A 13149-nucleotide genomic window follows, 5' to 3' on the forward strand; every position below is an offset into this window, starting at 1 on the left:
ACCTTTATTTACACATCATAACGCACAACTTTCAAGTGAAAAGCAAATTCTGCAAGTTTCTGAAAATTAATAAAAAATACAAAACTGGATTGGCTTGGTTGAGTAAGTGTCCACCCACACCCTGAGTTCATACTTGGTGGAAGCAGCTTCGACAGCAATTGCAGGTGTGAGTCTGTTGGGATAGGTCTCCACCAACTTTGCACACCTTGATTGGGCATATTTGCCCATTCTCCTGTTCAAAACTGTTCAAGCTCAGTCAAGTTGCGTGGGGAGCATTGATGGACAGGAATCTTCAAGTCATACAACAGATTGTCAATTGGATTTAGGTCGGGGCCAAACAAGGATATTTATCTTTTTGTTCCTTAGCCACTCTAGTGTAGCTTTGGCTCTGTGCTTCGGGTCATTGACATGCTGAAAGGTGAACTTCCTTCCCAATTTCAGCTTTCTTGCAGAGGGCAGCAGATTTTCCTCTCGGATTTATAGAGCAGCATATCACCTGATGCTGCCGCCACCATGCTTCACAGTAGGGATGGTGTTCTTTGGGTGATGTGCTGTTGGGTTTGCGCCAAACGTAATGTTTTGCATTTAGGCCAAAAAGTTCCATCTTGTTTCATCAGACCACAAAACATTTTGCCACATGGCTTCAGAATCTCGAGTGTTTTTTTGCATACCTCAAATGGGACTCAAGGTGGGCTTTTTTGAGAAATTGCTTCCTTCTTGCCATTCTACCATACATGCCAGACTTATGGAGTGCTTGGGATATTGTTGTCACATGCACACAGTGACCAGTCTTGGCCATAAAGGCCTACAGCTCTTTCAAAGTTGCCATTGGCCTCTTGGTGGCCTCTCTGATCAGTCTCTTCCTTGCCTGGCCATCCAGTTTGGAGGGAAGGCCTCATCTAGGCAGGATCTTAGTGGTACCATACCCCTCCACTTCTGGATTATTGTCTTTACTGTGCTCCAAGAGATATTCAAGGCCTTTGAAATATTTTTATGCCCATCCCCTGATCTATGCCTTTCCCAACTTTATCCTGGAGGTATTTTGAAAGCTCCTTGGTGCTCATGGTTGAGTCTTTGCTGAGAAATGCACTACCCAGCAGAGGAAGCCTACAGGAACAGCTGATTTTATTCTGAAATGATCAGAATCTCTATAATTTAAAGGAAGTTGTTGTTAACCTTCTGGTAAAACTGAGTTGATTTGTGTTAAAACCGTTTGTGCTGAGCTGGAGCCAATGTTGTTGGTTTTCTTTCTTTGTTTGGAGAGGCCATCTGATACAAATTAACGAATGCTTTTTTTGTACATTAATGCTGGTTTCTAACCACTGTAGGAGTTCTGTTAGACTTGTAAACTGCTGAAGAAGAATGATAGATGCTTTATACAGAATCACCAATGAGTTTTCCTGAGTTGAGTTGTCCAATCTATTTATTCGGGGCAGGTTGGGCTGGGAGGTTTATCTGAGGCCATTCCTGTATAAAGTCTATTGACTCTTATGATATAATGTGAAGTGAACATTATTAACCCCTTTGTGTGAGGGATTAATGTCTTTTGAGAATAGTGGGATTGTCCAGCATGCTGTTCTGGTTAGATGCTGCCACTTATGAGAAACTGGAATCCTTGTATATTGACATTAAACGTGAATGGTGGTGGTGGTGTTGCAAATTTGCTTTCTGTTCTGTGCAACTCTCCTTCAGACTTTTTTGCTCTTGACATAATGTCCTTGCAGATGCTGCAGACACAGCTGGAGTGCTTGCAACAAAGCCATGATGATATGCAGAGCAGCTGTGAGTTCACGCAGCAGGCTCTGCAGCAAGGTGGTGGCACCGAGGCGCTGTTGGTGCGGAAACAGATGAGCGAGCGCTTATCGGCGTTGGCAGACAGCTCGCTGAATCTCTTTCCCCAGGAGAATGACCATTTAGAGTTCCGTGCTGATCCTGAGGCCTTGCGCCGCTCAATACTCAATTTGGGCAGCTTGGTGACGACACATGCCGTTGCTTGCCAAACTGTGGCTACTGGAGATGCACTTCGGCAGGTACTTAACTTGACATACATATTTGCCAACAAATTTTACTACCTCATTTTGATTTTTTTTTTTCGACAACAATTGCCAAGAATTACTCTGGAGTGTCTGACAAAACCAATGATAGTATGCAGTACTTATTTTTCCTTTTAGACCTCTAGTTTCTCTATTTTGGCTTTATGGTGGGGGGTGGGGGTAGTGGAAAGAAAGATCACAAAGAATACCTCATAGCTTTGCAGGAATTTGTCTTCAAGAGAAGCAATACACTTCTGTAGACATTTGCCACGTAGCCTTGGTTTATCTCTCTTATTCCTTACTTCCTTCAATGTATTTTTTTCTACATGGTTAAGGTTCATGGAAAAGATGGAATACAAATTGCAAACACATGAAGACAAATTAATGACACAGCACTGCTTTTGACTTCAGATAAATAAAACCGCTGAGCTTGGCGGAAGTGACGTCACTCCCCAGACCACTCTGGGGACTGGCAATGCCATCTTTTCATGACGTCCCTTTTCTCTCTGCCCTCACGGGAGCAATTCAGGGGAAATTTCCTCCACCCCTTTTATGCCAACCTATGGTTGTCCTCGCTGTCCCCTCCTAACCAAAAGGCGTCAATCCCCTCCCCACTCCAAGCCTTCAAATGCAGACAGGTCAGTGATCACTCTGTCTTCTTCTGCCTCCTTTCTGGTCTTGCACCCTCTGCCCTTTCCATGCTATGTCTCCCTCCTCCCCCAGGTATCTGCAGGACACCGAACAACCAGCAACCCTCTGCTAGTGTAACTGCCTAATCCAGAACCACTGCACACCTCGACTCATTTGTTTCTCTTCCCCCCCCCTCCCCCCTCCTCCTGTGGGACCACCTTCCATACTCTCTTCAATCTCATTCTTCCATACAGGTTTTCTAGACAGCCGTTCACCACCATCTCAGGTCATCCCCCATTCAAAGCCATGTTATTTTCTACACCCATTAACCATCCAAAAACCCCTCCCAAGATTTTGCTTCTGTATCCATCTTGTCCATCCCTTGCGTTCTTCCCTCCCCTTCATCGTTACCTGCATCCCTTGTTTGTCCGTCTGTCTACTTTCTCCCTCAGCCCTGCTGTTGATGTTTCCCCTTTCTCCTGATGTTCCCTTTGCTATGGTATGTCCTGGTCTGTTCTGTCATAGCTCTTCCACGACCCTAGACCATGATCCTAAACCTAAGTAGACCTTCCATGACCCTAAACCCCTCCCCATCCCCTTTCCGTCAGAAGTCCTCAAACCCCTCCCAGAAGGTCCTCACCCCCCCCCCTTCCCCCAAAGTCTCAACCTCAACCTGCCTACTCTGTCCCATCTTTGCTTCCCCCCCCTCCCCCCATATCAACCCCAACTATGTCTGCCCCCTCAAAAAAACAGACGGACTTTCCCACACCGAAACAGCAGAATATTTAACATTTTTCCTTCCCCAATCATGCTATCACCGACTTCACCGAAATTGTGATCGAAACCTCCTCCATGTCATGGCCTGTCACGGTCGCCTGTGCCACTCAAAATCCCATGAGATATGTGGAAACTCCATGGAATTGCAACTCAAGTGATCATGAGACCTGAAACGAATGATCTTCTTCCTGATGCAAATATATACACATTATGAAAAGTAAATAACTACGGATGTTTTTGTTTCACAATGTGGCAAGATTCCCGGAAATTCTCGGACAAATAACAAAATAATAACATGGGGTTTTATGGGCCCTGGTCGAGTCATTTAAGAAAAAATAGTTGTAAATAATAGCAAGGAGCCACACAGCCTCCACGGTAGACTCCCTGCTTGATAGAATGGCACATAGTTATTTGGGGGTCGGTCTATGGACAACAGACTGCTGCCTGGATCACCGAGGCCTATCTTTACAAGGTCCTGACACCTATCGGCTCAAAATCCTTTTCGCTATCACTTTGGTAATTTTACATTGAAGTGTGGAAGCATGGTGAATATGTCGGCTCTGAAGATGTCTTTGGCCATGCATAGCACAGCAGTCCGTCCGTAAAGGTGAGCACCAACATGGTGACCGTATAATTTTTCAGGTTGAAATTGTGAGTGGAGTCAGGCCAGCTATCCAACCAATGGGTGGAATGGAATGTTACACACAGATAAACAGACAGGCAAAGTAAGTAAATAAATAAAATAAACCCTCTCTTGATTCCTATGAACATGCTCTTTGTCACCTCTAACTTGTCATGTATGTTTATTTACTTCACATAATATGTGAATTACATGTCCGTGCACATTTTTTTTTTCCCCCGTAAGGTAAAGCCAAATATGAATCATGAGGATTTCCTTTCCTCTGCATTATGAAAACATACTTTTTTTTTTAAAATAGACAATGTGTTTAAATGTACATAAAGTCAACAAGTCCTCTTAATTGTACAAAAGTTTTGTTTGGGCAGTGTATCGTCGACCACTGCCTCAATCGCTCCCGAAAAGAAACATACATTACCTCATTTCCTTTGCTTGAGTTGTAATAAAAAAAAAGCCTTTATTTACTCAAAAATACCTTCATTTCATGATATAAAATGCATTGCTCAGTCTTCAAATGTATACCAGAGGCCTATGAAGCCTGAGACCTAAATGGAGCGAACAAAGTGGCGATATATTGATTTTTAAGCTCCGCCCTGGAAGGACATACATACATACATACATACATACATACATACATACATACATATATACACATACTAGTGGGAAACCTATGGGCATAGACGTGTCTGGCATTTGGACATCTTGCGTTAGATGCTGCATGTAGAGTTTTACAAAAAGGTTACTCCCCTGTCCATAAAGGTGGGCTCTTTGCCAATAAAGCCAAAACAGACCTTAACCTTGTGCTATACGTTAATCAACCACATCACCAAATATTGCAGGATGACAGTAAGCTCGTAATGACATCAAACTCTTATCTGTGGGCACAGTGTTTGTGTAGAAGCTGAACAGGATCCGCACCCAAAAAGTACAAGAATGGAGGGAAAAAAACTGGGTTATAGCTCGTCATTCTTGCACATCCAAAGATTGCAGAGACAAGATTGGTTGAATGGATTCTGAAGATAACAGAACACAATATTGAGATGGTTGTGGCATCGTCCCCTGCAGATGTTCATTGGCTTCAGCGAATATACTTCAGCTAGAGAAGGGAGAATTGGCCGCTTCTCGAGGTAATGTCTTTTTCTTCTTTAACGGCCACAATTATTCCTACGATCTTGTGGGGTTGACCGAAGGAAGATTGGCCAGTTGTTTTTTTTCATTAAATGGCTGGGAGGGCCTGACATTCGACTGAGGTTTGTGCCGGAATTTGTGGTTTGTTCAAGGTGCCGGAAATAGATCGCCCGCTCTTCGAGAAGGACACTGTAGAATCTGTGACGTCCACCAACAAATGCCGGCAGGCGGAACGCTTGTTTAACGTCCATCGGAAGGATGACACACGTTGATGAATCGCTTTTCCCGTGAAACACCGGGATGACGGTGTGTAGCTGGGCCGAGACTCAAATCCAGGCTGGACAGCTTTGGGGCGATTGTGCGGCCAGCAAGGCCTCCTGCCAGCCTAACGCGGGGTTGAGAAGTCGGACCTTAAGACACAAGCTGTTCGTACCATGGAAAAACCGTCCCATATCTCCTCAATGCAAAGGGAAGATTGCACTAAAGTGACAGAAATCAAGTTGTTTCCTCTAACATGGTGTAAGGCAAGATGGATGAAGAATGCATCAACAGTAAACGGAGCCTACCTCGTAAGGCCTCATATCTGTGTCTTTGTCCTGCCTTGGAGACGACACCCATACCTCACCCAGGTGCTCACTCGTGCAAAACCATGAAAGCAGCTTCACGATCCACTCGCTTGTGAAATTATATTTCTTTGTTTATATGGCAAATCAGGGCATGCCTTCCAAACAGATAAGCCTGCAATGATGCCTTTCATCATATCCCATCTCAAGGCCAATGTATAAATTATTATTGGAGTGATACGTCAAGGGCAGTCGGAGTCCTGACTGGTATAACTACAGCAAAGTCTGCTGCTTTTCACTCCGATGAAAAGGGATATTTCAAAGAATTATCAAAACTTTATCTTGGTATCATGAAGGTGTACAGCAGTCTCTGATTTAGCAAATGCAAATAAAAAAATGTTGTGCTCGAGATGTCTTCAAAGTGAGAATGCAGTGCTAAGTTCTCCTGGTGAAAATGGTCATCAAGCCCTTGAATACAATATCCACTAGTGAGATGCATGGCTCCTCTTGACCCAAGGTAGGCGTTATCTGCAGGCAAAAACGCGGTTCAATAAAAAAATCCATTAAATCCAAACAATCCAATAAAAAAATCCTGCTGAGCACAGAAACTGAATCAGAGACAGACAGATGCCGATAACGCTTTTTAGACAGCCTGGTCATTTTATTGGAGTTTTGTAAGGACAAATGTAACAGCCTATCACCAGCAAGGACAACAGGGTACCTGCAGATATTCAAACTCAATTGAACATTGAACATTTCATCTTCAATCTTTGAAAATTATATATGGTTTATTTTTCTGCATATATATCGATGTGAGAGAAATGCATGGACTACACACCCATCCCGTGTGAAATGCATGGACTACACACCCATCCCGTGTGAAATGCATGGACTACACACCCATCCCGTGTGAAATGCATGGACTACACACCCATCCCGTGTGAAATGCATGGACTACACACCCATCCCGTGTGAAATGCATGGACTACACACCCATCCCGTGTGAAATGCATGGACTACACACCCATCCTGTGTAAGGAATGGACTACACACCCATCCTGTGTGTAAGGAATGGACTTACACACCCATCCCGTGTGTAAGGAATGGACTACACACCCATCCCGTGTGTAAGGAATGGACTACACACCCATCCCATGTGAAATGCATGGACTACACAGTACACACCCATCCCGTGTGAAATGCATGGACTACACACCCAACCTGTGTGTAAGGAATGGACTACACACCCATCCCGTGTGGAATGCATGGACTACACACCCATCCCGTGTGTAAGGAATGGACTACACACCCATCCCGTGTGTAATGCATGTGCGTGAGCCTTTGCCTCTAGGCTTGTCGAAGAGCAAATATGATATACTAGCCGAAACCCGTGGAACATCCACGGAAGGGAGGATGTGGTGTATGGATAGAGTGTACCATTATGGATGGCATAGGGGATTTGCTTGTCCGAGTAAGAGTTAGGAAGAAAGATGAGAATGAAGAGTGCGTATATGAACAATGTATTTATTGCAATCTCGATCGACGACACCGGCACAAATGCATGCTCTGGATTGTCTACTCAGTGGACGGCTTGCTTTCGCCTTCGCCTGTCCAATCAGCAGACGGCTTGCTTCGCCCTCACCCAGCAGACGCCAATACGATGGCGTCGTATCGGCAGTTAATCGGATGCTTTTGGGCCCCAAAGTCGACTAATTCAGATTTTTCGAGTATGGCTGTACGTGATAAACAAAGAGCACGGTTGGAAGAAATTATGGTAAACCCACCTGATGGGCACCTGATGGCTAATTCAGAAATTATGGTAAACCCACCTGATGGGGTTAGCGTACACCGCGATCGACGACACCGGCACAAATGCATGCTCAGGATTGTCCACTCAGTGGACGGCTTGCTGTCGCCTTCGACTGTCCAATCAGCGGACGGCTTGCTTCGCCTTCACCCAGCAGACGCCAATAAAATGGCGTCGTATCGGCAGTTAATCGGATGCTTTTGGGCCCCAACGTCGGCTAATTCAGATTTTTCGAGTATGGCTGTACGTGATAAACAAAGAGCGCGGTTCGTAGATCGTAAATCCATTAGTGCCGTGGGCATCGGGTCACTGGGTGTGGCGTAAAAGGGATAACAAAGTCGAGTCCTTACGCTATTATTATATAGATTATTTGTCTCCATCAGGGTACTTACTAACACTGTCAGCCACTATCTTCATTCTGTTGCCCGTGCATAACTTGATGTATTTCTGCACGACGTACCTCGACGTACCTCACGTGGAACAATGGCATCAAAAATAGACAACATTTTGGATAAACCTATACAGTGTCTTCAGAAAGTATTCACACCCCTTGCCTTTTTCACATTTTGTTGTTACAGCCTGCATTTAAAAGGTATTAAATTGAGATTTTTTGTCACTTGATCTACACATAATACCGTATAATGTCAAAGTGGAATTTTTTTCCAGAAATTTTACAAAATAATAAAAAATGAAAAGCTGAAATGTCTTGAGTCAATAAGTATTCAACCCCTTTGCTATGACACTCCCAATTGAGCTCAGGTGCATCCAATTTCCTATGATCATCCTTGAGATTTCTCTACAACCTGATTGGAGTCCACCTGTGGCCAATTCAATTGATTGGACACTATTTAGAAAGAAACACACCTTTCTATATAAGGTCCCACAGTTGACAGTGCATGTCAGAGCGGAAACTCTACCAGGAGGTCCAAGGAACTGTTCATAGAACTCCGAGATAGAATTGTGAGGATGCATAGATCTGGGGAAGGGTATAAAATAATTTCTGGTGTTGAAAGTTCGCAAGAGCACAGTGAGCTCCATCATTAGGAAATGGAAAGAATATGGAACTACCCAGACTCTTCCTCGAGCTGGCCGACCAACCAAACTGAGCAACTGGGCAAGAAGAACCTTGGTTAGGGAGGTGACCCAGAACCCAATGACCACTCTGACAAAACTACAGAGTTTCTTGGCTGAGATGGGAGAACCTGCTTCACCTGCAAAAGACCTCAGACTGTGGTGAAGATTTACGTTCCAACAGGATGATGGCTCCAAGCATATAGCCAATGAAACACTGAACAAGAATGTGAAAGCCCTTGAATGGCCCTGGCAAAGCCCAGACTTGAATCCCGTTGAGAATCTGGAAAGACTTGAACATTGCTGTTTGCTGATGCTCCCCATCCAACTTGATCTGCATGGAAGAATGGGAGAAACTCCCCAAATCCAGATGTGCAAAACTGATACAAACGTTCCCAAGAAGACTTGAAGCTGTAATCGCTGCCAAAGACGCTTCTTCAAAGTATTGACTCAGGGTGTTGAATATTTATGTAAATTAGATATTTCTGTATTTCATTTTGAATTATTTTGTAAATTTCTGAAAAGGAAGTTCCACGTCATGGGGTATTTATTATGTGTAGATCAGCGACAAAAAAATTCCATTTAATCCTTTTTAAATTGAGGATGTAACACAAGAAAATGTGAAAAAGTCAAGGGGTATGAATACTTTCTGAAGACTCTGTATCTATAAACAAAATAAAACTTCCACTGAACTTGCCTTGTCTCACAATTTTGTTTTGGATTTTCATGAATGATAATTATAATAACCTTTTTGCAATCATGAGTGCCAGTTAATATGACGTGTGCCTTTTATCGGTGCGATGTCACGCACGTGTGTTCTAGGCTATTGTGGGACAGGCAGCGAGCGTGACGGTGACGACCAAAGACAAGGACGGCGTTCTTGTTCGTTCCGGAAACGCTGCTCTCTCCGCCGAGATCAGCACTCCAGAAGGCAGCGTCGTCGATGGCGACGTCGTCGATAATCGCAACGGCACGTACGAACTTACTTACACGCTTCCTCGAGACGGCGAGTTCTCGTTCGCTCTGCGTCTTTACGATCAGCACATCCGCGGCAGTCCGTTCCGCCTGCGAGGCCTGAAGCCCGGCGATTTGTCCCCCGGGCCCGGCGGTGCGGCCGACGGCGTGCGGAGGCGAGGTAAATCGCCGGGTGCGGGCGGGCACGTGCGGCAACGTGCGGTCAAACGCCCGTCGAGCATGTACAGCACGGGGCGGCGCAAAGACAACCCCATAGAGGACGATCTCATCGCTCGCATCGGTGAGTGCCGTCTCCTCCGTTTTATCATTCAACAATTGCATTGCGACACAGTTGCATATTCATGTCCTGCACGCACTTTCAATATGATGCATCAATCTTGGTTTGCAACGGGTGATGCTCTCTTCGTGTGATCAAAGGGCCCATGTTATGCAGTCATGTTCGTGCATGTTCATGTGAGGGTTATTCAAATTTGACTTGAACATTTGTTTAAAATTCAGCGTGTGTGTGTGTGTGTGTGTGTGTGTGTGTGTGTGTGTGTGTGTGTGTGTGTGTGTGTGTGTGTGTGTGTGTGTGTGTGTGTGTGTGTGTGTGTGTCTGCCTGTTGTGGTGGAGATTGTGTGGTGACGTTTCATGTTTTTCCTTTGATTCTGCAGTGAAGTTTATCCACTTCTCATCCATTTACTATTGACTTCTGAAAATCATTGCTTTGTTGATCATATCTGTCGGAGCACTAGACCAAATTTTACGGTGTTTAGGGGGTTATTTGGCATACAGTGTTGGGACAACAGAACAAGAAGGAACAGAAGAAAGAGGGGGCAGAGATGCACACCAACGGCAAAGTTGATGGACAAAATAGAGTGAGACTTGGAGACATATTGGATGTGAGATGGCGTCTTGCAATCACTTCTGTGTGTGTGTGTGTCTGTCTGTCTATCTGTGTGTCTTTGTGTCTGTCTGTATATCTGTGTGTCTGTCTGTCTATCTGTGTGTCTTTGTGTCTGTCTGTATATCTGTGTGTCTGTCTGTCTATCTCTGTGTCTGTCTGTGCATCTATCATGGCTGTAGCCTTCTTATCATTTGAGCTTTTGTCATCAAACTTTCAATAAACCTTTATTATGAGAATATGGAGAGAACAATTGCTAAAATTTACATTTTTCTCTTTTTTTTTCTTCTTTTTTTAACCTGTTTTCGTTAAATTTAGTTGGACTAGAAAGCAGACGTGGACAGGCTTCGCATTTTCAAATGCTTTCTAGTTTGTGATTGGACCTAATCTTGACTTTTTATCCTCATGCTAATCCAGGTGTGTGGGCTTAATGGTTAAAGTGGCTCGCTTAAGATCTTAGGGTTTTCAGTCCGAGCTCCTGTCGTACCATTGAAATAAAACCAGGTGGGTTGACTCAAGCTGTCATCCTTCCCAAGTCGACAAAATGACTACCAACTTAATGGTAACAGGGGCACTGCATCAGCGGCACAGCCGCACTTCCAGAAAATGATGCAACCAGCAGGCACAGGCTGCTTACGGAAAACATCCCCATGCTTAAAAAAAATAAAAGGGGGGGATATTGCAATCGGCCCTGTTTGCCCTGTCTGCCATATGTGTCCATGTGTTGGGTGGAACTCTCTGCCATTTTCACCTTTGCTTTAGATGGGAAGCATGGGAATTGGCAATGGCGTGCCATCAATTTCACTCTCGATTCTTTTTGTAATTTACAACATTTGGGGTTTTTTTCCGATGTGAAGTTCAGTTTTTAGTTTCAACTCTCCGTTTCCATGAATTCTGTCCGTTATCCATGATCACAGAAAATCACTGGCTGTATATATATATGTAAGAGGGTGAGGGTCAGTGGAAATATAAAATGTTGCGAATAGGAATAGGGGATAACATGCGGTGGTGATGGCTCATCATTTCAAAGCAGTGGAGAAAAGGACTTGGTGAGGCAGACTCTTTGAGGTGATTCCACGGTTGAGAGAAGAGGGAGGCAAAACAGTGCGGTGAGCATTTAGCCTCAATTTGTATAGGGTAACAATGTTTGGGTTGCTAGCAGAGTGTGTGGCCTGGTTGGGACAACTAGCTGAGGTGGCAGGTGGGGCTAGACCGGAAATGAGGGAATAGAAAACTGCAAAGCCACTAACCTGTCTGCATTGGGAGAGGAGCAGGAGCTGCCCTTCAGTCTTCTGTTGAATAATACCAAATGTCCTCAGGACCCTGGATTACACCTCTTCCAGGGGTACAAGGTAGCTTTTGGCAGCATCAACCAAGAGAGGGCATCAGTACACCGTGACACTGTAAATAAAATATTTGTTCATTGTTAGGAGCTGAAAGCCGGAGAGGAATGATGACTGCAGATGATTCAAGGAAGCACCTCCTTGCCCAGGAGGCCGGCTTGGATATGAAATCGGCAGGAAGGGTCAGAGGAGGTTGTTCGTCTAACACTCTAAGGAGTTCCAAAGACACATTTGCCAGCGTTTAATTGCAGAAGTAAACTGGAGAGTTGTCCTTGGTCTTTATTTCGAGACAGAGTAAATGCGTGAGATGTCCGTTGGTGGAAAGATTAAAGATCACAGCTGGGCAGCAGACAACATCAGACGATATCCATTGAGACTACTTTGACCTCTTGGTTGGGTATCAGAGTGTCCGTCCATTGTTCAATTAGGAGAAGGGGAATTTCTGAGGTGGAGTGGCCAGGATGGAATCCAAATAGGTTTTCTAACACTAAAATGTTGGAGAGGATTGAGGCTCATTGAAGACTGAGATGACGAAGAAAATAAAAGCCAGCAAACGGACAGTTAGGGAGTCGGGCTGCAGTCGGACACATAAGGAGGGGGATAAACACACAGGAAAAGAGGAGAGAGATAGGAGGAGAGAAAACACAGTAACCTACAATAGGGATCAGGTTCCATAAGTATAGATTCAGAACAAGGTACAATTAGGTAGAGAGTCAATTGGGGTAGAAAATATTGTTGGTAGATATGGGGAATGATATGCGATGGTTGTGCCCCACCTGTTTGAGACCCGTGAGAGAAGAGTGGTGGATTGAACAGCCCAAGGTAGGCGGTTCCATAAATGGTGGAAAAGATGAACAACGGTATGGATGTGGGAACAAATCTTAGATTCTTGGAGTTTAACCAGAAAGATACTATCCCTGAGGAGCTGTGGAGGATCCATGGTCATATATATATCTATATAGATAGAAGTTCAAAACACACCTGGTCACAAGTGTGCCGCACTGACCGGGTCCTCCGTCGAGGTCCTCAGCATCATCCCGTTTCGGCCCTTCAACCTCGATACGGTCAGCTAAGCTGGGCCAGCAGCGGCACATACACATACACATGCAGCAACTGCATCTGGATGCGTGCATACCCCCACCCCCAGCCAGTGCGAACAACAACAACAACAACAACAACACAACCTCCACATCCAGAATCCACAGCACCAAACAAACATGGTGGAACACTCAAACACCCACCTTTATACCCTTCACCACTCACCAACAAAACACACCAGATCATTCACACACACACATACA

At 44.7% G+C, this 13149-nt stretch overlaps 1 protein-coding gene across 5 annotated transcripts in view; it reads left to right on the forward strand.

The window, feature by feature from the left end:
• The window catches only part of LOC137425715 (tripartite motif-containing protein 2), a 190778-nt gene that overhangs the window by 83563 nt on the left and 94066 nt on the right, over positions 1-13149 (forward strand). For all 5 annotated transcript variants that reach the window (XM_068114427.2, XM_068114431.2, XM_078777029.1 and 2 more), the window contains 2 exons: positions 1725-2030; positions 9469-9901. In XM_068114427.2, coding sequence (XP_067970528.2) covers positions 1725-2030; positions 9469-9901 — 739 coding nt within the window. The remainder of the gene's footprint in view (positions 1-1724; positions 2031-9468; positions 9902-13149) is intronic.

Source organism: Myxine glutinosa, chromosome 4, assembly GCF_964187855.1.
Source record: "Myxine glutinosa chromosome 4, kmMyxGlut1.1, whole genome shotgun sequence".
Classification (NCBI taxonomy): domain Eukaryota; kingdom Metazoa; phylum Chordata; class Myxini; order Myxiniformes; family Myxinidae; genus Myxine; species Myxine glutinosa.